We start from the raw sequence: 27,001 nt of genomic DNA, 5'->3' as shown, positions 1-27,001 counted from the left end.
TGGTTGATGATTTCAGTGCAGTTTGAGTGTCCATCTGGCATTTTTCGTTATCGGCCGGCTAGTTTCTGGTACCAATCAGTGTGAAAACCAATTAAATAACAGAAAACACAATTTTAATCTGAACAATGCAAAGAAAAATAAAGAAAAAAGGCAAAAAATGAAAAGTGGCGTATCATTTTGTGGATTAAAAAAAACGAAAAAATTGAAAAATTGGATTTCTTTCAATTCGCTATATCAAGTTTGTTTTGCTATCTCATTAATAAATGTTACTCATAGAGAGCTTTCAATACAGTTATGGACAAATTTTCATCATTTCTCATTTTTGCGATTTTCGAAATTTCACTGTATATGTTTTTGATCGGTTCTAACATCTGCTGTAAAAACTGTTTTGAGAGATCTGCGAATTTATAGAATAAATAGAATAGGACGTTAGGCCACGGCCATTTCTTTTCCATTTTTCTAATCTAATTGCTTCTGAAGATTTGTGAACCTTCAACTTTCATATTTTTCTCTTTCTCCTTCACCCATCATTTAATTTGTTATCACTTCTCTCCTTTACCTTTTCCTCTCTTCCGATTAGCATCTTTTCGAACGAACCTCCAGTCACAACGGATAAAAGAAGGAACAGGTTTAACCTGTCCGCTTTTCTCTTCTATTGGATCAAATGTCAAACGGTGATTCGCAGTTTTCCATTGTTATCCTATCATTATCGGCCTTCTCTTCTTCTCATTAGCCGCTTATCATTCATGCATTTTCTTTTCTTTTTCTCACTTTTTATTGTTTCTATAACTGCCGGAATTGTGGATAGACGGAAACAGGAGGATGACGATTTGAAATTTTCGATTGGAACGATAGAGCATGGACAGAATTATGGAGCAAGACCTTATTTACAAGTAGGTTATCTGTTTTCTAATGGGAAAAATAAAGAAAAATGTTTCTTCCAGATTCCAGTTGACGGTCAAAAGCTGACAGTACCCAAAGCCTTCTATCACTATTCTGAAAACGAGATGTCTGCTGGAGCAAGCTTCGGACTTCCGGATGAGACACGTCTTCTGGATACAGATGGTTTATTTGTGAATAATCGGAAGGAGATCAACGGAATCTATCTCCCGATTCCAAATATGGATCCGATTAATTTACATTTTGTTAATCAGAAGTGCGTGGAGAGAAGAAGGAAATTTGAAAGATTTTTATGATTTCAGAGTATTCGAGAAGGGAATTGACACTCGAGCTCACGAGGAATCACCGGAAAGTGTATTGCATAGAGCGAAAATGTTAGTTTTCTTTCTTTTATCGATACCTTTCGAATGAGTATACTCACCCCCAATGTTGATTCCATTACGAGGTTACGGTATGCACCTTTGAATTCTGGTTTTAGCTATGACACCCAACCACTTCCAAACCAGGGCTGGGCAAAATATTTGAATTCTTATTTTGAATGTTTGATATCTTTGGTGAAAGTTGACCAATCTATTCAAAACTTTTTCGGCAGTTTTTAATTACCAATTCTTATATAGGGTGACCAACAGAGTTGTACGGAATGCCATTTTTCAGTTTCCGGAATCCGGAATCCGGAACCGGAATGACAAAAAAAACCCGGAATTCCGAATGATTCGAAAAATTTGCAAGGCCAAGTCATTTTTCGAGTGTTTTCAATGATATATAAAGTTTTAAACTACTTTTGAGCATCAAAACCGAAAAAGAATTACTATAGCTGTCTTTTAAACTCAAAACAATTTCCAAATTTCAACTTGAAAACGTGGTCAAATAATTTGCCCAGCCCTGTTCCAAACTAAAACATGATCATACTCGTTTTAGTGGTCTTGGCGAGCTAAATTCAATAACTTTGGTTTTTTGCCGGATTTAGAGAAAAACTTTGTCTTCGTCAGATTTGCATTAAAATCTAAATAAACCAATTTTCCGTACTCATGACCATTGAGAAAAGAATAATCATGTCTAGGTTTTAAAATTTGGGTTTCCCAGCGATTTTATAGTTTAAAGGCACATACCGTATTTTCACTACGACACCCAACCACCTTCAAACCGAGGCATGATTATACAGCCTTGACGAGCTGAATCTGAAAATTTATGTTTTATGAATTTTAATTAAAAAATTAAACATTTTCAACCAATTTTTTGTCCAGGATCTGTCTCACGGGCAGTGAATTCGAATGTGAACGACAACTTCTAAAATACCACAGAGCGAAAAGTGAGGTGTTGAGAAGAGAAAAAATGCCACTTCACGAACAACTGATGGAACTGGTAGGCATTTGTTTTGTAGATCAAATAAAACCAATCAATGAAAACAAATCTTTTTACAGGGTCAACTCTCCTCCTCTGCCAAAATCCATGATAAAGAGGGGAATGGAATGGGTGTTGTAGTTGGAATGCCTGGTTACGATCCTCTCTATATCGGAGCAAATCTCGGACACGACAATGATCAAGATTTAAATATCCGATTCGCGCCACCAGCGTGATAATTTTTTTTTGAGATTTTGGTTTCCTCAGCGGGTGTTTTTCAGATTTTTTGTACAATTAATAATGATAATAATGTAGAATCAGTTATTAAAAGTTTCCTTCAAATTCGATAACTTTATTCAAAACATTTGGTTCATTTAGCACTCCATTTGACTGTTAGCGCTCCTCCAGTCGGTTTGGTAACTGTCTTGAAAAGTTCCGCCACCTTTTTCTCGTCGCCGATTAGCTGGAAGTATAGAATCGTGATCTACAAAAGAGACCTAGACGACGAGAGTGTCTCGTTGTCTGCGTCGTCTGATATCGAGAAAGCGCATATCCAACAAAATGTATTCCTTACCACTGTATTCACTATAACCAATTTTCCTTCTTTCGGCGTTGACTTCCGATGTGTAACTGCCACGTCAACTGTTTTCCCTGGCTCCAACACTCCGAATACTGGGTTAACTCTGAAATTCACGATGAAAATCAGTCAATTAAATGAGGAACTTACTGAAATGAAACATTATCCGATAACTTGATCTTGAACATAATCTTCTTGTCATGAATGTTTTTCAATACAACTTTCGATTGGGAGGATTGATCCGCTTTGAAGAGAAGAGGGCCCACGGGGTCGGCGGAGACTGAAATTACGGTGTTGGTATATTTGGGTCAAAAAGAAAAGCAACAAAAACATTTTCAGTTCGGGTGGGAGTCGAACCCGTGACCTCCATTGCGGCAGACAAAACAGTAACCGATTACGCCAGGCGAGCTCAAATGACAAAAGCGCAGAGAGTGGTGATAAGGGGGAAGTCGACCCTGAAAAGCTCACCGTGAGGTTTCTCGTTGCCACCGTCGTTTTCCATTTTCTCCTCCGCTTTCTTTTCTTTTTCCTTTTCAGGCGACTTCTTTTCCTCCTTTTTCTCTTTCTCTTTTTCAGCCGACATCTTCTTCTCTTCTGGTTTTTTCTCTTCTTTCTTTTCTTCTTTTTCCTCTTCCTTCTTCTCCTCTTTTTTCTTGTCTTCAACCTTCTTATCATCCACTTTACTCATATTTTTCGTCATTTCACTCTCTTTTTTCATCTCACTTTCCTCTTTTTTCTCTTCTTCTTCTTCCTTCTTTTCTTCTTCTTTTTTCATTTCACTCTCTTCCTTTTTCTCTTCTTTTTTCTCTCCTTCCGTTCCAGATTTCTTCGATTTATCCAAAGACTTTAATGTATCCGTCTGTTCTTTCTTCTTCTCTGGAGTCTTCTCTGGAGTCTTCTCTGGAGTATTCAATGGAACTGCTGTTTCCGTCGATTTCCCCGGTGGTTGTGTCGGTTTTGGCCCTGCTTTCTTTTTCTTCTTTCCGCCACATACCGTAATCCAAAACGAGGAAAAAATCAGAAGAATTGCGAATAAACCAAGCGAGTCAATTGCCATTTTTGTGGTGAGAAATTTTCATCAATATGTCTGGTAATAATGAGAATTTCGGAGATTTTCGAAACTGATAAATAATCCAAAAAAAATTTGAGTTCACGTGCTCAGAATCGGATATTTTCCGTAGACCTCTTGACTTTGCGGCTCCGCGACATTTCACAACTTCGACGTTTCGCATCTGCGACATTTTGCAACTAAAGTAGGTTCCGCTACTGCGACACTTCGCAACTACGACGTGTCGCAACGAGAACGTATTTGCATACTTGGGTCAGTTGAAAATGTTGAGTGTACCAAAGGATCTGGTAAGATTTTGAAAGAAATAAATAGAAGAAAAAGGTACTTGACCCGTTTTTGACAAAACTTGGTTGAACTATTGCTAGTTCTTTGGTTGCGAAACGTTGTAGTTGCGAAATGACTCAAAACGCTTACTGAATACTCACCGTGGGCTCAATGCGATATCACTGAGCTCTGACGTAGTGCGCATTGCGTCATCGCCGTGAGTTCAGTGAAGTCACTGCATACTTTTAGTGTCGTTGCTTATTCCATGTTGATTCCATGTTAGCATACTCGTCTCGAGCTCACTGCGTACTCACAGCTTCCTTACTAACTGGAAGTTCACTATGTGTAAGCTGCAAACGCAATCCCTTGACCACTAATTCCAACTAAATAAAAACAGAAATTTCATCATTTTTTAAAATATTAATTTGATATGAATTTGTTAGCAAAAAAATCTAATAAGTTAAAAGAAAATTAAGTAAAAAAAAGTAATAGGTTTAGCGAAAAATACACGTTATTCGGGGGGAGGTGATTTCGAGAAAAAAGTGAAGAATCATAATTGAAAAGGCACATCAAATTGAGCTGACTTGAGAAGTATTTGCCATTCTTGGTGGAGGGACTGGTGAATTCACGTGAACTGGATACGGTGGTTGTCGAGGTGATGAGTACAATGGACTATCTTTTGGAGCAGTTGGATCACCCGTACGGAATGAGGAGACTCGTTGAGGGAGGTGGCTGACTTGTGTGGGACGGGAGCTGGAATAGCGAATTTAATTGTAAGCGTCTTCGTTATGACAAGAATAACAAATGACTGTAATTTTCAAAATCAGCGTGGCAAGACGGTTCAAAAGAGTATAATCATGACTGGGTTTCGAGATTAGCAGGTCCCGCCGGAAAAGTACGGATTTCGTAGCGAGACCCAAATTGGTAAAAAAAAACCTAGGCATACTAATTCAATCCAGTTTGTCGTCCTGATTAAAAAAACTTATTATCAATAGATTCCGACAAAAGCAACTCACACAATAACCATTCCATCCTCATCCTGCCCTTCATCATCAATATGTCGAATCGTATCGTTGTCACTGTCATCTCGAATCGTTCCATCGACCAAATCATCGCCGACACCATCGTCCTCCTCATCGTCATCATATATGTTTTCCTGAGCAGTGAAATATCCGGAGATGCCGGACGAAGTGATGCTGGTGGCGCGCGTATGATGATCATCCTGATGGAAAATGCGCAAAGGCTACTAACGCGTCACCAGTTGGCACTCCCGGCCGCGGCCTAGGAAAACCGCGGCCGCGCACCCGTCCGGCAGCGCCAATAATTTAAAATGATTCTTACCTTGTAAAAGTCGACGTTTGGACTAGGCACATGATAGTTGCTGGCAAGGGATTTGGTGATTGCTGAAAGTCAAGGATGGGAAATTTCCGGTTAAAAATTGACAAGCCTACGTGGCGGACTAGGTTGCGGTTGTCTCAAAATAGTGGGAGCCATATGGAGAGGAAGGTCTTCATCATGATGATACCCGTCGTCTCCTGTAAAAATATTATTGGAAAATAAAAATAAACGGAGGGGTGTGGGGGGTCGAACTCTCGTTGAAAGATTTGTAGACTCAATCTTTCTTTCCTTTATCTTTAAACTCACTTGCATGAATCTTCTCGCGACAGCACTTCATAAAGATGCAGAAAACGATCAGGAATATCACGAGGAGCACGAAAATGATGAAGATGACCCACATCACTGAAAATATTCAAATCTACAGTAAGATCCTATTGTACCTGACACTCACATGAACCACTGTCCTCATCTGACCAGTTATTATTATCCCCGAAATCAGAATTCTCAATTTCACCGTGATAGATGAATCTCTTGAAATCGGTTTCCCAAATTGGAAACTTGACACGATTCTGATAGACTGGGAGAGAATTTGGAACTTCGAATTCAGCACATCCGCCAAGTGTCACTTTATCCGATTCGATTAGTTTATGGTAGTGATGAGAGGGATTGGCAAAGTAGGAGATGGGTTGGAAGGTTAGAGAGGAGCCACGTTGATAGTCCACGAGGAAATCTGGCGGAAAAGTGAAAATAGGTCAACGATAAAGAAGAAAATACTCACTCGAAATACACCCTTCAAACCCAAATTTGTTGTAACCCTCGGTTTCCGAAGATTGATCTCCAATCTTGATGAGCGCTGCGCTGAACATGTCGATATTTCGCTCATAGTCACGGTATTCGAAGTCTTGACGCAGTGAGTCAATCTGGAAGTTTTAGAGTTGAATAGTTCGCAGTGAGTAGGTATGGAGCTCGCAGCTGCAGTGAGCTTATAATGAACACAAAGTGAGTTCGCAGTGAGTAAAAAAGATATGTAGTGAGCACGCTGCGACTTGCTACAAGACTCGCCGTGAGTTGTCAGAGAACTCGCAGTGACCCCCTAGTGAACTCGAAGCGTGAACCTACCATAACAGCAGTGGCGCTTCCTTGATTGGTCTGAACAACCACGAAATGTCGATAGCCATCTAAGAAATCCCCGACGAAGTTAAGAATATCTGATTTTCCATTTTCATAGGTGATAGCCACATTGATGGTTCTATTCGGGTTGATTTCGATTTCAAGTTTTCTGAAATTCAAAGTCTTGATAGTAGGCGCAGACAGTAAGACTGCCTCACTGTCTGCGTCTTTACTATTTCTCTCTCACCTTTTATCCTTGAAAATCACTGACGCCAACACCGCCTTATCATCCAGCTCTTCAACCACTCCAGATGAAAATGCAAATTTCAAAAGTTGTGGAATTTTCTGGCCATTATCAAACAAGTACATCTTCATCTCTTTTGAAATATCGAATTCGATGAATCCATTCTTCTCCAAATGAATTCCTTCATCCAGTGAGCACGTGGAACCCAAATAACTAGTTCTCGAACAGTCACACGTCGTTTTGACTGCTGTTGGATCAGTGTTCGTCCATGCGACGGAACAATGACCTCCGTTTGAGCAGGTAATCGACGAGCAACCAGTCTCGCATCCAGATTTTACTTGAACTGCAAAAAAGAGGATTACTGTAGCTACAGTAGTTATCAACTAACCTGGTCCATAAGCTTTGTACATCTCACTTGTCTCCAAACTCTCAGTTTTCGCTCTCATGTCGATCAATTTTCGGTTGATCTGAAGTCCTCGAAGACAACCATAGAAACGGGGGATCGGGGATTCGTATTTTGGAGCGAGCAGGAAAGAACCGTCTGGAAAAGTCAATGATTGAAAAGTGAGTTCGCAGCGAACACGTCTCATGGGTATTATGAGCTCGCAGTGAGCAGTCAGTGTGTGAGATCTCCAAGAACATGTCATTTAGTGAGCACATGATGAAGAACTGGCAAGCGCGTGAAAAGTTCATAGTGAATAATACACAACTCGTTGGGAGCTCGCAGCGAGATGAAGTAGTGAGTTTACAGCAAAACATGTGTCGTAGAGAACTCGCAGTGAGAATTAGGAAGACAAGGAGAAAAATCGCTACAAAAGTTTGCAAGCACGCAGGGACACCTAGCACCAATGACATAAAACAATACCGTGCGCTAGGAGTGAGAAAGAGCATAGCGAGTTTGCTGCAAACTCGCAGTGAGTACTATGCAAAAACTCAGTGAGCTCGCAGCTTCACCTTTGCTACCACGCTGCGAGCATGACCCCCACTTACCATTCGTTTTCGATCCGACATCGACGTTTCCGACAAAAGTGAAAGTGTATGGGTCTGGATTCATTGGAGCTGCAAAGCCGACTGGCATTCGAATGATTTCAGAATTGTAGACATCAAGTAGTCGATTAATCGGGTATTGGGCTAGGATACGGCTCTAGAATTCATATTTTTGTTTTTAATTTTTGGAACATCTGGAACTTACTGTTCTAATAGTGCACGCTGCGTCATCGACTTGCAATTGAGAGGATTTCGAATCATGACTAATTGCTACTTGAATCCATCTCATATCTCCAAACTCTGTTCCGGGTTGGGCACGGACGGTACATTGGGAGACAATGTCCAAGTTGTTGAGGGTTAGGGTGACATTGACTTCTTCGGATAGATGGACCTGGAAAGCAATTAAAGATTATGAAAAAAATAGAGAAGATTTACGGAAGTCGCCCACTGCTGACAATTTCATCAAAGAAAGACGCAGACGACGAGGTTGTCTCGTCGTCTGGCACCCTCTCATATGATAGAACTGTCATAAAATCATTTTTATTACAAGCTTTACCTGCAAGAAGTTGTTGTTCTGATCGTGAGCGAAAAACAGCAACGCGTGAGTTTTATCCGACCTAAAACTGAAATAAATCGACGACGTCAACACGTCTTCCACATCTTCGAATTTCAAAAATCCGCCATGGAACGAGACGGAGGAGTTTGAATTTATGTCTATTTCACAGTTCAATCCAGAGTGAACATCAGGGAATGCACATCTACAGTAAGGCATTCCTGTCAAGAAGTCTTCGTAGCACTTGGCACCGTTTTGACAGAAATCTGGAGTGCAACGGGTGTCGCAAGTTTCGGAGATTCCTGGAAATTGAGGACTTTAGAGTTTTAGAAAATAAGTTACTGTGGCATATGTGCTCTAACGGCAATTGTTGAGTAGGAGATCGCTTGAGAGCGAGATAGAGGCAGACAGCTAGAAGGTCTAATCGTCTCTCTAGAGAGGGAGCATAGGTAGGGAAACGCAAACAGTGAAACTCTATAATAGCCTGGGTCTATCGACTTTAAGGAAACACAGACAGCTAGAGTGTCTAGTCGTCTGTTTCTCTTTCTCTTCAAAATGGCGCACTTTCTACATTTTGCTACTCACCTTTCTTCTCCGAATTCTTCACCACTTCATACAAATCCACGGATTCATCGTTGACCAACACATTCCTCACGCACCCAATCAAACCGCTAAACAATTGAAAACTTAATTTTCAAAATTTCAAATTCTCGCCAACTCACCTTCCCTCTTCTCCCAAAACCACACTTCCTTCCAGCACTGCATTATCCATAATACTCATCAGGACATGCGCAGCATCTACAGTAACCCGGATCTCTCCATCTGATAGTTCGATGAGAATGTGATGCCAGTTACTGTCATTTAGTCTGGAAAATAGTTTCTTGGAACCGCGCTTGATTGAGATTAACTATCTTCTCGCTTTCATCTCTCTAACTTCAAAAATTTTAACCTACTTATTCTGTGATTCAATAATTTTCACCGCCTCAAAGTTATTGATCTGTACAGTATGCCCATCGAGAAGTGATACTCCGATTATTTTCTCTCCATAGTTCCCACGAACAGTCACCAATGTCGCCGGGGTATCAGATGTACGGAATTGGAAGTCAACAGATTCTCCAGACCAGTCAGATACCTGGGAGTTAGATTTTTGTATAAAGATACTGTAGTTACCGTAACAGGTGTTATTATTCTGTAGCTACCGTTATCAAAAGCTCAAGCTCGTCAAATGCTCAACACTTTTTCACTAAAACTTAAGTTGCCCAAACATACCTTCAACTCGGTCCTCTCCGTGAATCTAATCGGCTTTTCATTTTCTGGAAAGTTCGAATTTCTGTCATAATTTTCTTAGAAACTAGTGAATCCTACCGTATCCCGAGCATTTCAAATCAGAAATCGTCATCTCCGCCCTCACATCAGCCTCGTCGAAAAGTGTAACAACTTCAGAAATTCCTGCCTGTTTTCCAATGAGGTCTCCATTATCTTCAGCAATTGCTCCGGAATCACAGTTACATTTATCTGGAAAAACAATTGAACAGTTTCCGGAAAACTTTTTGAAATTTCGCAAAGTTTCCCAACTGAAACTAAAATAAACAAATAACTAAAAACGCCCGGGGGACCCTTAATCTTACGGTCCGTAACATCGTCCGACCGCTCTCCATTTTTCTCAAAATGTCCGAATCTTGTGTATACTCCTTAATTTTTATTAGTTTCTACTGAATTTTTATTAGTTTCTACTGAATTTACTGTTTCTGATGAATTAACGTCAAGTTTCTCACCTACCTCCTGACTGACATCCGTGATCCAAACAAGGACATGAATTCTCCAGAATTCCTATCTGTCTGATTTTCTTTGTTGAATTTGAGACACTCTTGAACCATGTCTTTCCTTCCTTGAAATTCAGTGGAGCTTTGTTACAACGATAATTTATATTTTGAGAGCAACTGCCAGAGTTTTTGATGTACTTCGCGAGTTGCCAAGTCTGAAATTGGAATGAATTGGCTTTTAGGTGTAGAAGAGTTATAAGTTCTAGTTAGTCAACAGGCCAAATCTTATTAGCCCAGATCCTATTTTCGCAATACAACATGTACAAACCAGAAGACAATGTTGACATATTCGCACAATGATTATTTAACCTTAGCAAGAGAGAATTTCAATTTTCCAGTTTTTCACTGATAACTCACATTGAAATCTCTGTAACTCAAGACAAACATCGAATGATTTTGGAATCCAGCATCTCTGACGACATTCGATGGTTCCATGTCGTGTGGGATTTGAGTTCTGAAATTAAGTTACATCCCTTTTGCAGAACAGTTTAAGCCAAATAAACTTACTCTCCATTTATACACAAAGTCACCGAGGGATCTAGTTTCCGATTTCCGTCAACATCAACCCAAGTGGGACCGTTAGGAAGTTTCAAGAAGTCTCGAGCTTCAGCACATGATCGGGGGAGAGTGGCTGGAATAAGGATTTTGTTAGAAGTCAATATTATTGTTGAGATCAGATTCAGCGGTACCAATTAACTGAAGTGAAGTCATATTTTTTGCTTGAGATTCTGACACTTCAGAAAATTCTAAGAACCGTTCATCATTGAAGCATATGCTGAAAATGGCTCTAAGTTCCGGTTCTCCTGATTCAAAAGAACCCTAGGTGGAAGGGTTTTTCCACGCGAATTATTCCCACCGTGTAGTCTTCTCGGACACCATACAGATTACAAAAAACAAGAATGAAAACTCACTGAATTGACAGAACTTTCCAATGTATCCGTCTCTACAGAAACACGTGAACTCTGTGTCGCTTTCTTTTTTGCATCCAGCACCATTCTGACACATGTAGGCGTTGGCTTTCTCGCAACTGGTGGCTGGGAGTGGGCGGGGTTCTGTAACAGGGTTCGATTGGATTTGAACTGTTCATCTGGGCTTTCAGATTTTCCATTTATCGGAATCCTGAGTTCCCAGTATCTTTTTTGACTCACTCTTCTTATTTCCTGGAATTGGAAACAGATTCGCCGTGTTCGTCTCGAAATCTCCGTCTTCTGGTCTTCCTCCGTCGGATTCTGGATCGTTAGTGATCATCTGAAGACCAGACTTTAGCTTTTTGATAAACTGAAGATACTCACCACAACAGGATCCGGAGAGAAGAGTTGAGGTCCTTGGAATACCGTCAGATCTTCATTGACACATGGGCGGATTTTGGAGGCAGTAACCTGGAAGAAAGAAAGAGATGGAGAGGTAGTCTAGATTTTCGATGAAGGTTTTCTAGGCCCCTACTGTAGCGTCTGATCACCACATTGCAGAGTTTTATAGGACAGAAGACTCACCCTAGAATCATTCATCGTTGAAATCAAATTAATGATGTCATTATGATCTACATAAACATTTCTTATACACGCTGTAACTCCAACTTCCGAAACATCAGTTGGAATGGGAGCACCGAATTGAAGAGTTGTGAAGTAGAGGGTCTCATTGAACTGCCGACGGATTATGTTCGTGTCAACATACATGTTGAATAGTCCATCTCCTAGACGGACTATTATGCTGTGGAAACTGAAATTTGGAATATTTAGGGTTTAGGTTCCGCCCATGAGAAAAAAACTCACTCTGAATGGTCTTCTTTCAATTCGAAATCCATCACATTCTCACTGCCAAGCATCACTTTTCCCTTGATTCCTACCACGTAGATCTTGAATATTTTCAACAAATTCGTCTCTCCATACACCAGAATTCCTTCTTTCGCATCAGAATCCGAGAATTTGAAGTCCATTGCGATCCGAGTGATATGCTGATCTGGTTGCCATGGTTTGTACCGGAGATACGCAGAAGCTTCGTCATTTTCATCGTTGTTGCGGAGTTGGATGGTTGACACAGCTGGAAATCAAAAGTAAAAGAGAACTTTTGAGATGAAAATAAGCTTACGATCTCTACAATTCGGTCCGGTCTTCCCTGTGGCATAGCAGTCACACGTTGGAACTTCTAGAAGCAGGCATCTTCCCTGAAAATTTGTTCGTTTAGTTACATTTTTAGAATTTGAAGTCCGGCTCCTTTAATAAGGGAAGTCTTTGGAGACGCAGCATTCAAACGATCTAAAAATTTGTTTATAGGTACTTTCGAACACGGGGAGTCCGTTTCTGCAGTCAAAACCTGCTAAATGTCTCTGCGACCCGAGTTATGAGCTCTCAAACTTCATATGGTCAAGCTTTTTCACATGGAATCGGCAAATAGTAAGAGCACAGGGAAACCGCGCGATGGCGTATATGCGGCCGATTTGGAATTCCATGTAAAAAAAACCTGACCATGTGAAGTTTGAGAGCTTATAACTCGGCTCGCTGAGACATTTAGTGGGTTTTGACTGCAGAAATGGACTCCCGTAGTCAAAAGTACCTATAAACAAATTTACAGATCGTTTGAAAGCCGCGTCTCCAAACACTTCCATTCTAAGTTTCAAAATGCCAACTCACAGTATTACAATCCTTTGTCGTGCACTCATTTGCTTCTGGACACGATTCAATATCCTTAAAAGAGAGCGGAGTTCCTTGTGCCACTGGATCACCATTCCCTGCAGAAACAGCAACAATCGAAACACATCCGATCATTGCTTGACCTCCACCACCGATGGTTACAGTAACCTCGGTATTCGAGATATTGATTGGGTAGTTTATTTCACAGTTCGAGGTATCTCCTTGTCCAAGTTGGAACCATAAGTTACTGGCGGTGGAGTTGAGACCAACGGCGAGGCTGTGCTCGTGAACATCTGAAAATTGAATGAGTGAACCACATACATACAGTACCGCTCAAAAGTATTTTAAATTTTACCATTTTCAGTTGAAAACGCTCAAGTTTGAGAGTGTGTCATAGTAAAATCAACTGTCCCACCAAATAAACTTTTATGGATCAAACAGACCAAGAATAGAATTCCATTTTTGTAGTTGACAACTTTTTTGTACGGCCGCTCCCTAGCAAGTTACGTATTGTCAAAGTAATTTCTCCCTCAAATCGACGACATTCAGTGCAAAATAGAGTGATTTTTGAGCTGTCGTCTTAAAATGACCATAACTCTCTAGGGTGTGTTCGTACAAAAAAGTTGTTAACTTCAAAAGTGGAGCTCTACTCTTGATCTGTAGGATCCATTAAAAATCTACTTGATGGGGCAATCAGTACTACCATGACACACTATCAAAGTTGGACCTTTTCAAGGGGTACTGTAGATGGCGAGAGAGTCCTAGCTTACTTATCGGAATAGTTTCCAGTGGTTTATTGAGAATCCGTGTATATTTTTCGTTAAACAAATCGATTTGCAGATTCCCTTCATAAACACCGACGGTTAGCTGAAAGTCAATTTTTTGTGAAATTGGGAACATTTTTAATATTATTGAATACCAAAGCCTCCAATGTCCCATTGGGATGAATGAACCGAACACTATAGATCTGTCCAACATGACTAGAAGCTTGGAATTTGACAGCGAGGATTAGTTGATCGTCGGTTTCTGAAAAATGAATTTAAAGTTTGTATGTAAAACGGAATATGTACACTGGAATATTATGCATGTTCGCTGGAGCGCGTTTGCCAGAACAAGGAACGAACTATACAAATGCGCTCTACCGAAATACTCTTTCTCTTTGTTCCGGTAGAGCGCGCTTGCCACACTTTCGCATCCCTTATAGATTCTCCCCTTTTTCCAATTTGACCTTCAACTTTCTAAGACGTCTCCCCCCATTTCTCAAAACATTCGAAACGATGCATCATGAGTGTCTCTATCCATTCAACACGAACAAACATTCACACCTTTTGCCATCTTTTATTTGCCTACACATTCATAACGACATATCGTTTAAATACTCTTCTTTTTGTACCCGACCTCCTCTTAGTATTATCAGTTGAACGGAATAGGTGATAATTTGTTAGCTAATGGAATTTAAGAAATTTGAAAGGGGGTTATTGATTGGGAAGGAATGTTCAGTGTTTCGGAGAAGCATGAAATTTCCATTTTAGTTTTTTTTTAACTTCAGATAGCTCAAACTTTTTAAATCAGCAAGTTCAAAACGCATTAAACTGTATTGTTTTTAAAATTTCTCAATTTTTCACTGTTCAAAACTGTTTGAATTCTTAGGTTCTCAAACTCCATCGAATTCTTATACTTCTTTTGATGATGCCATAACTAGGATGAGTTGGAACTTTGAAAATTAGAAATTTTCGGGTTTTGGAATTTCAAATTTGAGAATCCTTCGGTCCAGGAGTCTAGAAGAGCTAGAATTCTTAGAACCCGAACTTTCAAACTCTAACCTTTTCATACTTCCCTAAAAAGATTTGCAATTCCCACTTACCTCTCAACTTCCAATCATCCGAAGTGAAATTAACATATGAACTTGGATATTTGAGAAAGATTCGATCATGTGTCGGAACATCAGCAGCCTGTTGAGCACTAACTGTCAGAAAGACAGATAGTGGCAACAGTAACTGCCACATCGGGAACCGGTATAGAGAGATCTGTAATTAGAGAAAAATCTAAACAGAAAAACCGATTTGAATAGGGACAAAAATGTTTGAAGAGCCGAAAATTATTATAATTTTAGTCCTAGGTTTTGTCTGGGACACCTTTGACGTTTAATCATTAAAAGTGTAAAAGGATTGCGGCCACCATGATCATTGGGTCTGTCTGTAGACGGAAATCATTTTAAGTCTGGGGCGCCTTTGACGCTTTCCTAGTTTATTCTAACTGATTCCAACCAATTTCAGCAAGAATGTGAAAAATGTCCCGGTGGTGATGTTTACTACTGAAAAACGAGGAAACGAGGTGGTGAAAAAAGAGAGAAATTTAAAAAGTTGTGGAGGAGAAACGATTGGTTTCGATGGAGAGGAAGAGGCGAAAGAAAAGAGTAAAATGGTTATGATAAGACAGGGGGACAGAGAGAGAGAGAGAAGGAGAGAGAGAGAGGAAAAAATGGAGAAGAGGGGGAAACTGTAATTGAAGAAATAAATAATGGGATGAATGATGATGAAATTGGTAACGGTTATGAGCAACGGTTTATTAGATTTTCAATGCGTTTTTTAATGTTGTATAAGTAACAAAAGACCAAGCATCCATAGTATTTGAAACTAGGTATATTGTCAGTTGGAAAGAAGCGGCTGGGGCGCCTGAGACGCGGTTTCAGCAGAAAATCGGATAAAGTGAAAGAGCAAAATTTTACGGAGCGAGACTGGAGCACCTCTGGCCACTTTTTACGAACATAATGAGAGTTCATTGAAAGAGGTTGGCGCATCTGAGACGCGTTTTCAAAATGGATAATGTTTAATAAGATCAATGGAACCAATTTAGATCGAGAGGCATTTTCAGTAGTCTTTAAAAGAATTCAACAACCTTTAGGATCTATAACTCTGTGAAGGATGGCGCGCCTCCGACACGTTTCCAGTTGTCGTGGAGTTCTTTTTCATTGAAGATGAAAAACAAATTATAAGAATTGAATTTTCTAAATTTGATTCTAAAAAAACACATTTATATTTTGAAAAGTTATGAAACATGTGCACCTGGCAACCTGAAAAAACAAAAACATGGAAATTCGATTTGTGTTGTGTTCTTTTCATCTGGCGTACTTTTAACCCGTTGGGATCGAAACCAAGGGAAGAAAATATGACACATCAAGATATGTTTCGGTAGAAACTGAGTTAGTTACCAGCCCGAAGTTCAATATTACTTAAAAGTTGTAAGATTCTCAAAAAATAACGTATTTTTTCAGAACCTGCTGGATGCTCTTTGACAGACTTTGAGACGGTACCACTGTTTTACTAACAGTTAACACTTTTCTAATTTTCAGTATGTTATAAAACGAAGTAAGATCTTCATTTTTGTAGTTGTACCTGAGCTTCCAAGAGAGTTACAGAGTTGGAAAATGACGGATAGTCAGTGGTCGCTTGGCATCTATTATAGCTTCCCTTAATCCCCGGAACCAGCCCTACCAAAACGTTTTCAACTACAACAAATGAATCCAAGAATGCTTCCTACAATACTCATAAAAAACTTAAAAGTTAGACCTTTCAATTATACTTAGACACCCACTCAAACTTGACGATATTTCATGACTAGAGTGAAAAACGGAAATGGAGAAGTTCGAGTTGCGATCGTTTGAATGAGTCAGATTTGTGTGTAGAATGAAGAAGAAGAAGAGCTGAGGAAGTGATAAAAAGGTGAGTACATACACAATACCGAAAGAGAAAATATAGAAAAAGAGGAATTGAGAGAAGAAGAAGCATATACAGGGCCCCCCTTTCCATGTGTCTGTGTGTGCATCATCATTCGAACTGATAAGAAATTGATATTCTCTCTTTCTCTGAGTCCTCTCGATTCCATGTTATCTCTCCCTTGTTACTCTTAAAATTTAAAAGTGTTGAATGTTGTTGAAGGTTGGAAACCTGCGTGTGTTCACAACTCCTTTTTTGTTTGTTTTCTTCTTATTCGATTGGCTACTGAGGGAGGAAGATGGCAATGATTCATTCAAATGGAAATGGATAGAGAAAGTGATATTCAGAAGGAGAGAAAAAAGGGAAAGGAAGGTCGAGAAGTTTTCGAAAAGTTATGAATGAACTAGGGAGTGCAAACAGTATAGGGGAAACCATCAAGCTGAAAATTATGATGGCTACAGTAGGCTCCGGGACGTTTCAAGATCAAAACATTTGACAACCTTGACACCAACTAGGGAAGGCCTCCAGGTGACCGTGTAGTTAGGGGACATGACCTATATCATTGGAAAGCTGAGAAAACGCTGATTCGAAATATATTTTCAGTTTTTACCCTCGAAGCCTGGTTATTTTTCAAAAATCAATTTAAAAAAACAAAATTTCTAAAAACATCCCAAATATGATTTATGTAAAGCAATAGTCATTTTTGAGTTGTTCTGTGTTTTTAAGCCTGTTCGCTTCAGTTTCAGAGGAGTAATGAGCAGTTAAACTGTCTTCACATGAGAAAACCTGAAATATTTGAACGAGTGTTATGACAATAAAAGTCAATAGGGATGTGCATTTTTGTTTGAAAATAGTGAAACACTTTCTTACAATCAATACTTTAAATATATTTTATTAGGAGCTTGTTCAATTTTAGAAGTTCTAACTCATTTCCGACATGTCACTTTTTTTTCGAAAAATGAAAATTTTCAGAGCAATTTTTTCCCTAATTTTCGATCTGGAGTCGCTATACCGCTATATGCGAAAATGATCCAGATAAGTTGTACTTTTTCACCAAACATTCGAAACCTCCGGTATTCTCGAAAGAAAAAATTATTTTTGGAGGGTGTCACATTTTCACCTATTTCAAGACCAAAAAATTGTTTTTTCATGTGTTTCGTATTTTTGCCAAAAACTAACTTTAGGGGGGGGGGGGGGGGGGGGGGGGAGTCAAAATACATTCCATGTGAAATGTTATGGTTCCGAAACGTCAGGAAATGTTCCAGCCTCTCATTCTCTAGATTAACCCAATTCGTCTGCAAAGTGGGGGAAGTGTTGTAAATGCACGAGACTTCCAGACCCGTAGTACTCCCTTGAGTACTCATTCCAAGCTTTCTTCTACTACGAAACATCCTCTCTATTATTATCATTATTATAAATTGTCGTAGTATATTTGTCCGACTTTACAGCTGCTGAAAATATATCACATTTTGTCTTTTTCAGTTGCAAATGTCCAACTTTGAGAGTGTGTCATAGTAAAACTAACTGTCGCACCAAATAACTTTTTACGAGATCAAACAGACCAAGAGTAGAACTTTATTTTTGTAGTTGATAACTTTTTTGTACGGACGCTCCCTAGAGAGTATAGACAAACTAATTTCTCCCTCAAATCGACGACATTCAGTGCAAAATATTGCGATTTTTGAGATGTTCCCTTAAATTTACCACAATCTGGTGACGTTTATAGTTTGCATGCTAGTTAGTTCAAATGTTGGAATGCTTTATTGGCACTAATGTGAAAAAATATTAAAATCCTTTGTTATGAATGCCTGCTACATCACCGAGTTGTTGAAGCAAAGCAAGTTTCAGACATGACGATCCATCATAAGACTCCTTTTTGAGAAGTTTCACAGTTTTATAATATTATCAGCATGATGTAAACACAAGGTGTTTATTCTAGATGAATTTTATGAATTTTACCTTTTTTCCAAAACCAACTAACAAATTCTCGTCTTAACTCAATACTGTCGGGCACATAAAAGCTCTAATATCTCAACTTCCCGAAAGTCGTTCTCAGAATATCATTGTGTGTGGAGGAAGACCTTTTGTATAAGTTTGTGAATTTTTATACTTGTATTCGTGGTGCCGACTAGAGTTTTACGCAAACACAGTCTTCCAGCGGCACAGAAGAAACCGAGTTTTTTGGTGTTATTTCAGCTGCATTTTCAATTTTCGATGTCGAAACTATGATCAAGGTCATAAAGAACCAAAGAGAGAGAATTACAGGAAAAAAGTAGACAACAACATTCCAACGGGAATTCATACGCACTACAATTCAATTGAAGAGGTGCACCCCAGAAGACTATTCCCAAATGTCGAGTGGAGTCCAATCCTTGATGACTCCATCGTTGGCTGATTTTATTGAAAATACGTAAGACTGGATAAAGAAAGAAGTCCATTGAAATGAAAGTATGCATCTTGATTCTTGATACTTTGATTGCAATCTTAACACACTCTAGATCGGGAAGATTCAAACCCGCGTCTACTGAAGAGAACCTCAGCCCGGATAAGTATAGACTATTACAGCGCCATGCTCGATCAGTCTAACCGGAACCGACACAGATAAGAATGGTTGGGGAAGTCAATTACATAGAAAATATCCCTTTTTGGGAGTTTCAATTAGAATTTCATTGATTTCTAGATCAAAAATATATAAAATATCCCGTTTTAGGAGTTTCAATTAGAATTTCATTGATTTCTAGATCGGGAGGATTCAAACCCGCGTCTACTGAAGAGAACCTCAGCCCGGATAAGTATAGACTATTACAGCGCCATGCTCGATCAGTCTAACCGGAACCGACACAGATAAGAATGGTGGGGGAAGTCAATTACATAGAAAATATCCCTTTTTGGGAGTTTGAATTAGAATTTCATTGATTTCTAGATCAAAAATATATAAAATATCCCGTTTTTAGGAGTTTCAATTAGAATTTCATTGATTTCTAGATCGGGAGGATTCAAACCCGCGTCTACTGAAGAGAACTTCAGCCCGGATAAGTATAGACTATTACAGCGCCATGCTCGATCAGTCTAACCGGAACCGACACAGATAAGAATGGTTGGGGAAGTCAATTACATAGAAAATATCCCGTTTTTGGGAGTTTCAGTTAGAATTTCATTGATTTCTAGATCAAAAAATATATAAAATATCCCGTTTTTGGGAGTTTTAATTAAAATTTCATTGATTTCTAGATCGGGAGGATTCAAACCCGCGTCTACTGAAGAGAACTTCAGCCCGGATAAGTATAGACTATTACAGCGCCATGCTCGATCAGTCTAACCGGAACCGACACAGATAAGAATGGTTGGGGAAGTCAATTACATAGAAAATATCCCGTTTTTGGGAGTTTCAGTTAGAATTTCATTGATTTCTAGATCAAAAAATATATAAAATATCCCGTTTTTGGGAGTTTTAATTAAAATTTCATTGATTTCTAGATCGGGAGGATTCAAACCCGCGTCTACTGAAGAGAACTTCAGCCCGGATAAGTATAGACTATTACAGCGCCATGCTCGATCAGTCTAACCGGAACCGACACAGATAAGAATGGTTGGGGAAGTTAATAATATATATCAAGTTTTTCCTCACCAATATTTTGTGATTGAGATTTCACGAGGCATTCATCGAATCGTCTAAGTCATTGTAGTCGTTTGTCCTTCCATCTGTTGTTGCGAACACGGTGCTGAAAGAAATAATTGAATAATAGAAAGAAAAATAAGCGTGAATGCTATAACGCGTTTTTCAAATTCATAATTGAAGGAAGAAAACTGGAAGAGAATAGGCGACCAAGTGATGCAAGTAACATAAAACCGGAATGAGAAGGTCAAATTGAATGCTTGGATTTTTTACAGGTTATTGAGTCTAGATATAGACTTATGATTCGTATTTTCGATGAGATTATTCTTAAACTTTAGAGAGGAAGTATTGGGTCTAGAGTAAAGAGGAAGTAGAGGGGACTAAAGAGGGGGTGACTTTAAAGGCGGGGCTTAGATGCGCTTCTCGACTGAAAATTAAAATATCAGTTTGTCAATTTGATAAGCTCACAAGAAGAGGTAACTTGAGAGAGAAAGTGAAAGGTGTATAGGTAGCACAGGTAGGTCGAGTGCAAGGAGAAATAGAAAGAACCAAAAAACAGATGACTGCTCGGTTGCGGGAAGTGAAAGGGACAACTGACTGTATTCCACCAGACTGACCTCATTACTGACTGGGGACGTGTCCTGTTTGCCATCGTCTGATTTCCCAGGAAGATAAGCGAAGAACACGGTTCTTCTTATTTATTATTAATCCCTCGTTTACACCTGTCTGCATGAGATTTGTTTTTGCTCGATCGATATTTGATTTCCTAGGAAGATAAGTGACAGGTGTGAGTGTTTGTGGCAGAGAACAACAATAAGAACACAGGCCGTCTTCTTCACATCCATAATTATTATGTCTGCATGATCCAAGTTCACACCTTTCATTCACAAATCTACCAACTTGTGCAAAAACTGTTTTCTGGGAAACATATCGATTAACTGAAGGTGTTCAAATTTTTAAAATTGAAATTCCATTCTTTTAAACTGGAAAAAATAGAAATGGAAGAACATTTTTTTGCAAATTTATATTCTTACTTCGCTTCTATTTTTCGAGTTACCTATTTGGCTATTCTCTGATCTCTACATTTTCGTTCCAAATTAACATTTTCTCATTAAAACTCGCTGAAAATTCGAAAAATTCAGTGCACGTGGAACACAAAAACTTGTATTGTTTATGATATTTTACGAAATTTGAACAATAATTATTGAAAACCGGTAGAAAATAGTAAAGGGATATTAAAGGTGAGGTAGATTTGTGAATGAAACGTGTGAAGTTGGATCATGCAGACATAATAATTATGGATGTGAAGAAGACGGCCTGTGTTCTTATTGTTGTTCTCTGCCACAAACACTCACACCTGTCACTTATCTTCCTAGGAAATCAAATATCGATCGAGCAAAAACAAATCTCATGCAGACAGGTGTGAACGAGGGATTAATAATAAATCAGAAGGCCCGTGTTCTCGTTGTTCTTCGCTTATCGTCCTGGGAAATCAGACGATGGCAAACAGGACACGCCCCCAGTCAGTAATGAGGTCAGTCTGGTGGAATACAGTCAGTTGTCCCTTTACCTCCCCCAACCGAGCAGTCGTCTGTTTTTTAGCTCTTTTTTATTTCTCCTTGCACTTGACCTACCTGTGCTACCTATACACCTTTCACATTCTCTCTCAAGTTACCTCTTCTTGTGAGCTTATCAAATTTACAAACGGATATTTTAATTTTCAGTCGAGAAGCGCATCTAAGCCCCGCCTTTAAAGTCACCCCCTCTTTAGTCCCCTCTACTTCCTCTTTACTCTAAACCCAATACTTCCTCTCTAGGTCCAATTTAAGAATAATCTCTTTGAAAATACTAATCATAAGTCTATATCTAGACTCAATAACCTGTAAAAATTGCAGGCATTCAATTTGACCTTCTCATTCAGTTTTTATGTAACTTGCATCACTTGGTTCTCTTCCAATTCTCTTCCTTCACTTATGAACTTTGATAACGCGTTGTAGCATTCGCGCTTTATTCAATTATTTCTTTCAGCACCGTGTTCGCAACAACAGATGGAAGGACAAACGACTACAATGACTTAGACGATTCGATGAATGCCTCGTGAAATCTCTATCACGAAATATTGGTGAGAAAAAACTTGATATTTTTTATTGACTTCCCCCACCATTCTTATCTGTGTCGGTTCCGGTTAGACTGATCGAGCATGGCGCTGTAATAGTCTATACTATCCGGGCTGAGGTTTACTTCAGTAGACGCGGGTTTGAATCCTCCCGGGTTAGAAATCAAGAAAATTATGAATGAAATTCCTAAAAACAGGACTTTTCTAAATCTAGAAATCAATAAAATTATGAATGAAATTCCTAAAAACAGGGTACTTTTTATGAAATTAACATCCCCAACCATTCTTATCTGTGTCGGTTCCGGTTAGACTGATCGAGCATGGCGCTGTAATAGTCTATACTATCCGGGCTGAGGTTTACTTCAGTAGACGCGGGTTTGAATCCTCCCGGGTTAGAAATCAAGAAAATTATGAATGAAATTCCTAAAAACAGGACTTTTCTAAATCTAGAAATCAATAAAATTATGAATGAAATTCCTAAAAACAGGGTACTTTTTATGAAATTAACTTCCCCAACCATTCTTATCTGTGTCGGTTCCGGTTAGACTGATCGAGCATGGCGCTGTAATAGTCTATACTATCCGGGCTGAGGTTTACTTCAGTAGACGCGGGTTTGAATCCTCCCGGGTTAGAAATCAATAAAATTATGAATGAAATTCCTAAAAACAGGACTTTTCTAAATCTAGAAATCAAGAAAATTATGAATGAAATTCCTAAAAACAGGACTTTTCTAAATCTAGAAATCAATAAAATTATGAATGAAATTCCTAAAAACAGGGTACTTTTTATGAAATTAACTTCCCCAACCATTCTTATCTGTGTCGGTTCCGGTTAGACTGATCGAGCATGGCGCTGTAATAGTCTATACTTATCCGGGCTGAAGTTCTCTTCAGTAGACGCGGGTTTGAATCCTCCCGGGTTAGAAATCAAGAAAATTATGAATGAAATTCCTAAAAACAGGACTTTTCTAAATCTAGAAATCAAGAAAATTATGAATGAAATTCCTAAAAACAGGACTTTTCTAAATCTAGAAATCAATAAAATTATGAATGAAATTCCTAAAAACAGGACTTTTCTAAATCTAGAAATCAAGAAAATTATGAATGAAATTCCTAAAAACAGGACTTTTCTAAATCTAGAAATCAAGAAAATTATGAATGAAATTCCTAAAAACAGGACTTTTCTAAATCTAGAAATCAATAAAATTATGAATGAAATTCCTAAAAACAGGGTACTTTTTATGAAATTAACTTCCCCAACCATTCTTATCTGTGTCGGTTCCGGTTAGACTGATCGAGCATGGCGCTGTAATAGTCTATACTTATCCGGGCTGAAGTTCTCTTCAGTAGACGCGGGTTTGAATCCTCCCGGGTTAGAAATCAAGAAAATTATGAATGAAATTCCTAAAAACAGGACTTTTCTAAATCTAGAAATCAATAAAATTATGAATGAAATTCCTAAAAACAGGACTTTTCTAAATCTAGAAATCAGTAAAATTATGAATGAAATTCCTAAAAACAGGGTACTTTTTATGAAATTAACTTCCCCAACCATTCTTATCTGTGTCGGTTCCGGTTAGACTGATCGAGCATGGCGCTGTAATAGTCTATACTATCCGGGCTGAGGTTTACTTCAGTAGACGCGGGTTTGAATCCTCCCGGGTTAGAAATCAAGAAAATTATGAATGAAATTCCTAAAAACAGGACTTTTCTAAATCTAGAAATCAAGAAAATTATGAATGAAATTCCTAAAAACAGGACTTTTCGAAATCTAGAAATCAAGAAAATTATGATTGAAATTCCTAAAAACAGGGTACTTTTTATGAAATTGACTTCCCCCACCATTCTTATCTGTGTCGGTTCCGGTTAGACTGATCGAGCATGGCGCTGTAATAGTCTATACTATCCGGGCTGAGGTTTACTTCAGTAGACGCGGGTTTGAATCCTCCCGGGTTAGAAATCAACGAAATTATGAATGAAATTCCTAAAAACAGGACTTTTCTAAATCTAGAAATCAGTAAAATTATGAATGAAATTCCTAAAAACAGGGTACTTTTTATGAAATTGACTTCCCCCACCATTCTTATCTGTGTCGGTTCCGGTTAGACTGATCGAGCATGGCGCTGTAATAGTCTATACTATCCGGGCTGAGGTTTACTTCAGTAGACGCGGGTTTGAATCCTCCCGGGTTAGAAATCAACGAAATTATGAATGAAATTCCTAAAAACAGGACTTTTCTAAATCTAGAAATCAGTAAAATTATGAATGAAATTCCTAAAAACAGGGTACTTTTTATGAAATTGACTTCCCCAACCATTCTTATCTGTGTCGGTTCCGGTTAGACTGATCGAGCATGGCGCTGTAATAGTCTATACTATCCGGGCTGAGGTTTACTTCAGTAGACGCGGGTTTGAATCCTCCCGGGTTAGAAATCAAGAAAATTATGAATGAAATTCCTAAAAACAGGACTTTTCTAAATCTAGAAATCAATAAAATTATGAATGAAATTCCTAAAAACAGGACTTTTCTAAATCTAGAAATCAAGAAAATTATGATTGAAATTCCTAAAAACAGGGTACTTTTTATGAAATTGACTTCCCCCACCATTCTTATCTGTGTCGGTTCCGGTTAGACTGATCGAGCATGGCGTTGTAATAGTCTATACTATCCGGGCTGAGGTTTACTTCAGTAGACGCGGGTTTGAATCCTCCCGGGTTAGAAATCAACGAAATTATGAATGAAATTCCTAAAAACAGGACTTTTCGAAATCTAGAAATCAAGAAAATTATGATTGAAATTCCTAAAAACAGGGTACTTTTTATGAAATTGACTTCCCCAACCATTCTTATCTGTGTCGGTTCCGGTTAGACTGATCGAGCATGGCGTTGTAATAGTCTATACTATCCGGGCTGAGGTTTACTTCAGTAGACGCGGGTTTGAATCCTCCCGGGTTAGAAATCAACGAAATTATGAATGAAATTCCTAAAAACAGGACTTTTCGAAATCTAGAAATCAAGAAAATTATGATTGAAATTCCTAAAAACAGGACTTTTCTAAATCTAGAAATCAATAAAATTATGAATGAAATTCCTAAAAACAGGACTTTTCGAAATCTAGAAATCAAGAAAATTATGATTGAAATTCCTAAAAACAGGACTTTTCTAAATCTAGAAATCAATAAAATTATGAATGAAATTCCTAAAAACAGGACTTTTCTAAATCTAGAAATCAAGAAAATTATGAATGAAATTCCTAAAAACAGGACTTTTCTAAATCTAGAAATCAATAAAATTATGAATGAAATTCCTAAAAACAGGACTTTTCTAAATCTAGAAATCAAGAAAATTATGAATGAAATTCCTAAAAACAGGACTTTTCTAAATCTAGAAATCAAGAAAATTATGAATGAAATTCCTAAAAACAGGACTTTTCTAAATCTAGAAATCAAGAAAATTATGAATGAAATTCCTAAAAACAGGGTACTTTTTATGAAATTAACTTCCCCAACCATTCTTATCTGTGTCGGTTCCGGTTAGACTGATCGAGCATGGCGCTGTAATAGTCTATACTATCCGGGCTGAGGTTTACTTCAGTAGACGCGGGTTTGAATCCTCCCGGGTTCGAAATCAACGAAATTATGAATGAAATTCCTAAAAACAGGACTTTTCTAAATCTAGAAATCAAGAAAATTATGAATGAAATTCCTAAAAACAGGACTTTTCTAAATCTAGAAATCAAGAAAATTATGAATGAAATTCCTAAAAACAGGGTACTTTTTATGAAATTAACTTCCCCAACCATTCTTATCTGTGTCGGTTCCGGTTAGACTGATCGAGCATGGCGCTGTAATAGTCTATACTATCCGGGCTGAAGTTCTCTTCAGTAGACGCGGGTTTGAATCCTCCCGGGTTAGAAATCAATAAAATTATGAATGAAATTCCTAAAAACAGGACTTTTCTAAATCTAGAAATCAAGAAAATTATGAATGAAATTCCTAAAAACAGGACTTTTCTAAATCTAGAAATCAATAAAATTATGAATGAAATTCCTAAAAACAGGACTTTTCTAAATCTAGAAATCAGTAAAATTATGAATGAAATTCCTAAAAACAGGACTTTTCGAAATCTAGAAATCAAGAAAATTATGATTGAAATTCCTAAAAACAGGGTACTTTTTATGAAATTGACTTCCCCCACCATTCTTATCTGTGTCGGTTCCGGTTAGACTGATCGAGCATGGCGCTGTAATAGTCTATACTATCCGGGCTGAGGTTTACTTCAGTAGACGCGGGTTTGAATCCTCCCGGGTTAGAAATCAACGAAATTATGAATGAAATTCCTAAAAACAGGACTTTTCGAAATCTAGAAATCAAGAAAATTATGATTGAAATTCCTAAAAACAGGGTACTTTTTATGAAATTGACTTCCCCCACCATTCTTATCTGTGTCGGTTCCGGTTAGACTGATCGAGCATGGCGTTGTAATAGTCTATACTATCCGGGCTGAGGTTTACTTCAGTAGACGCGGGTTTGAATCCTCCCGGGTTAGAAATCAACGAAATTATGAATGAAATTCCTAAAAACAGGACTTTTCTAAATCTAGAAATCAAGAAAATTATGAATGAAATTCCTAAAAACAGGACTTTTCGAAATCTAGAAATCAAGAAAATTATGATTGAAATTCCTAAAAACAGGGTACTTTTTATGAGATTGACTTCCC

General features: G+C 38.3%; 3 protein-coding genes across 3 annotated transcripts; 1 reads left to right on the top strand and 2 right to left on the bottom strand.

The window, feature by feature from the left end:
* Positions 1–746: 746 nt before the first annotated feature.
* GCK72_000850 (uncharacterized protein) lies at positions 747–2,477 on the top strand (the record flags this gene model as incomplete). Its single annotated transcript, XM_003096542.2, has 5 exons — positions 747–893; positions 945–1,156; positions 1,203–1,274; positions 2,145–2,262; positions 2,322–2,477. 5 exons carry the CDS (start codon positions 747–749, stop codon positions 2,475–2,477), a joined length of 705 nt encoding a protein of 234 aa, XP_003096590.2.
* A 134-nt stretch (positions 2,478–2,611) lies between these two features.
* GCK72_000849 (uncharacterized protein) lies at positions 2,612–3,875 on the bottom strand (the record flags this gene model as incomplete). The annotated part of the gene is made up of 4 exons (XM_003096552.2): positions 2,612–2,704; positions 2,816–2,924; positions 2,969–3,098; positions 3,287–3,875. The coding sequence occupies 4 exons, from the start codon at positions 3,873–3,875 to the stop codon at positions 2,612–2,614; spliced, it is 921 nt and encodes a 306-aa protein (XP_003096600.2).
* An 845-nt stretch (positions 3,876–4,720) lies between these two features.
* GCK72_000848 (uncharacterized protein) lies at positions 4,721–14,842 on the bottom strand (the record flags this gene model as incomplete). The annotated part of the gene is made up of 31 exons (XM_053722712.1): positions 4,721–4,904; positions 5,168–5,307; positions 5,493–5,554; positions 5,603–5,686; positions 5,796–5,891; positions 5,941–6,219; positions 6,268–6,409; positions 6,609–6,768; positions 6,847–7,186; positions 7,232–7,384; positions 7,834–7,987; positions 8,036–8,221; positions 8,387–8,685; positions 8,969–9,054; positions 9,106–9,249; positions 9,337–9,515; positions 9,653–9,696; positions 9,749–9,898; positions 10,163–10,361; positions 10,564–10,660; positions 10,714–10,837; positions 11,118–11,258; positions 11,355–11,454; positions 11,499–11,585; positions 11,700–11,925; positions 11,979–12,246; positions 12,295–12,370; positions 12,837–13,129; positions 13,607–13,703; positions 13,756–13,862; positions 14,701–14,842. 31 exons carry the CDS (start codon positions 14,840–14,842, stop codon positions 4,721–4,723), a joined length of 4,839 nt encoding a protein of 1,612 aa, XP_053591357.1.
* Positions 14,843–27,001: the final 12,159 nt, after the last annotated feature.

This window comes from Caenorhabditis remanei, chromosome I (genome assembly GCF_010183535.1).
Source record: "Caenorhabditis remanei strain PX506 chromosome I, whole genome shotgun sequence".
NCBI lineage: Eukaryota > Metazoa > Nematoda > Chromadorea > Rhabditida > Rhabditidae > Caenorhabditis > Caenorhabditis remanei.
The sequence above is the reverse complement of the archived record's forward strand: the minus strand, read 5'-3'. Positions and strand labels throughout refer to the sequence as shown.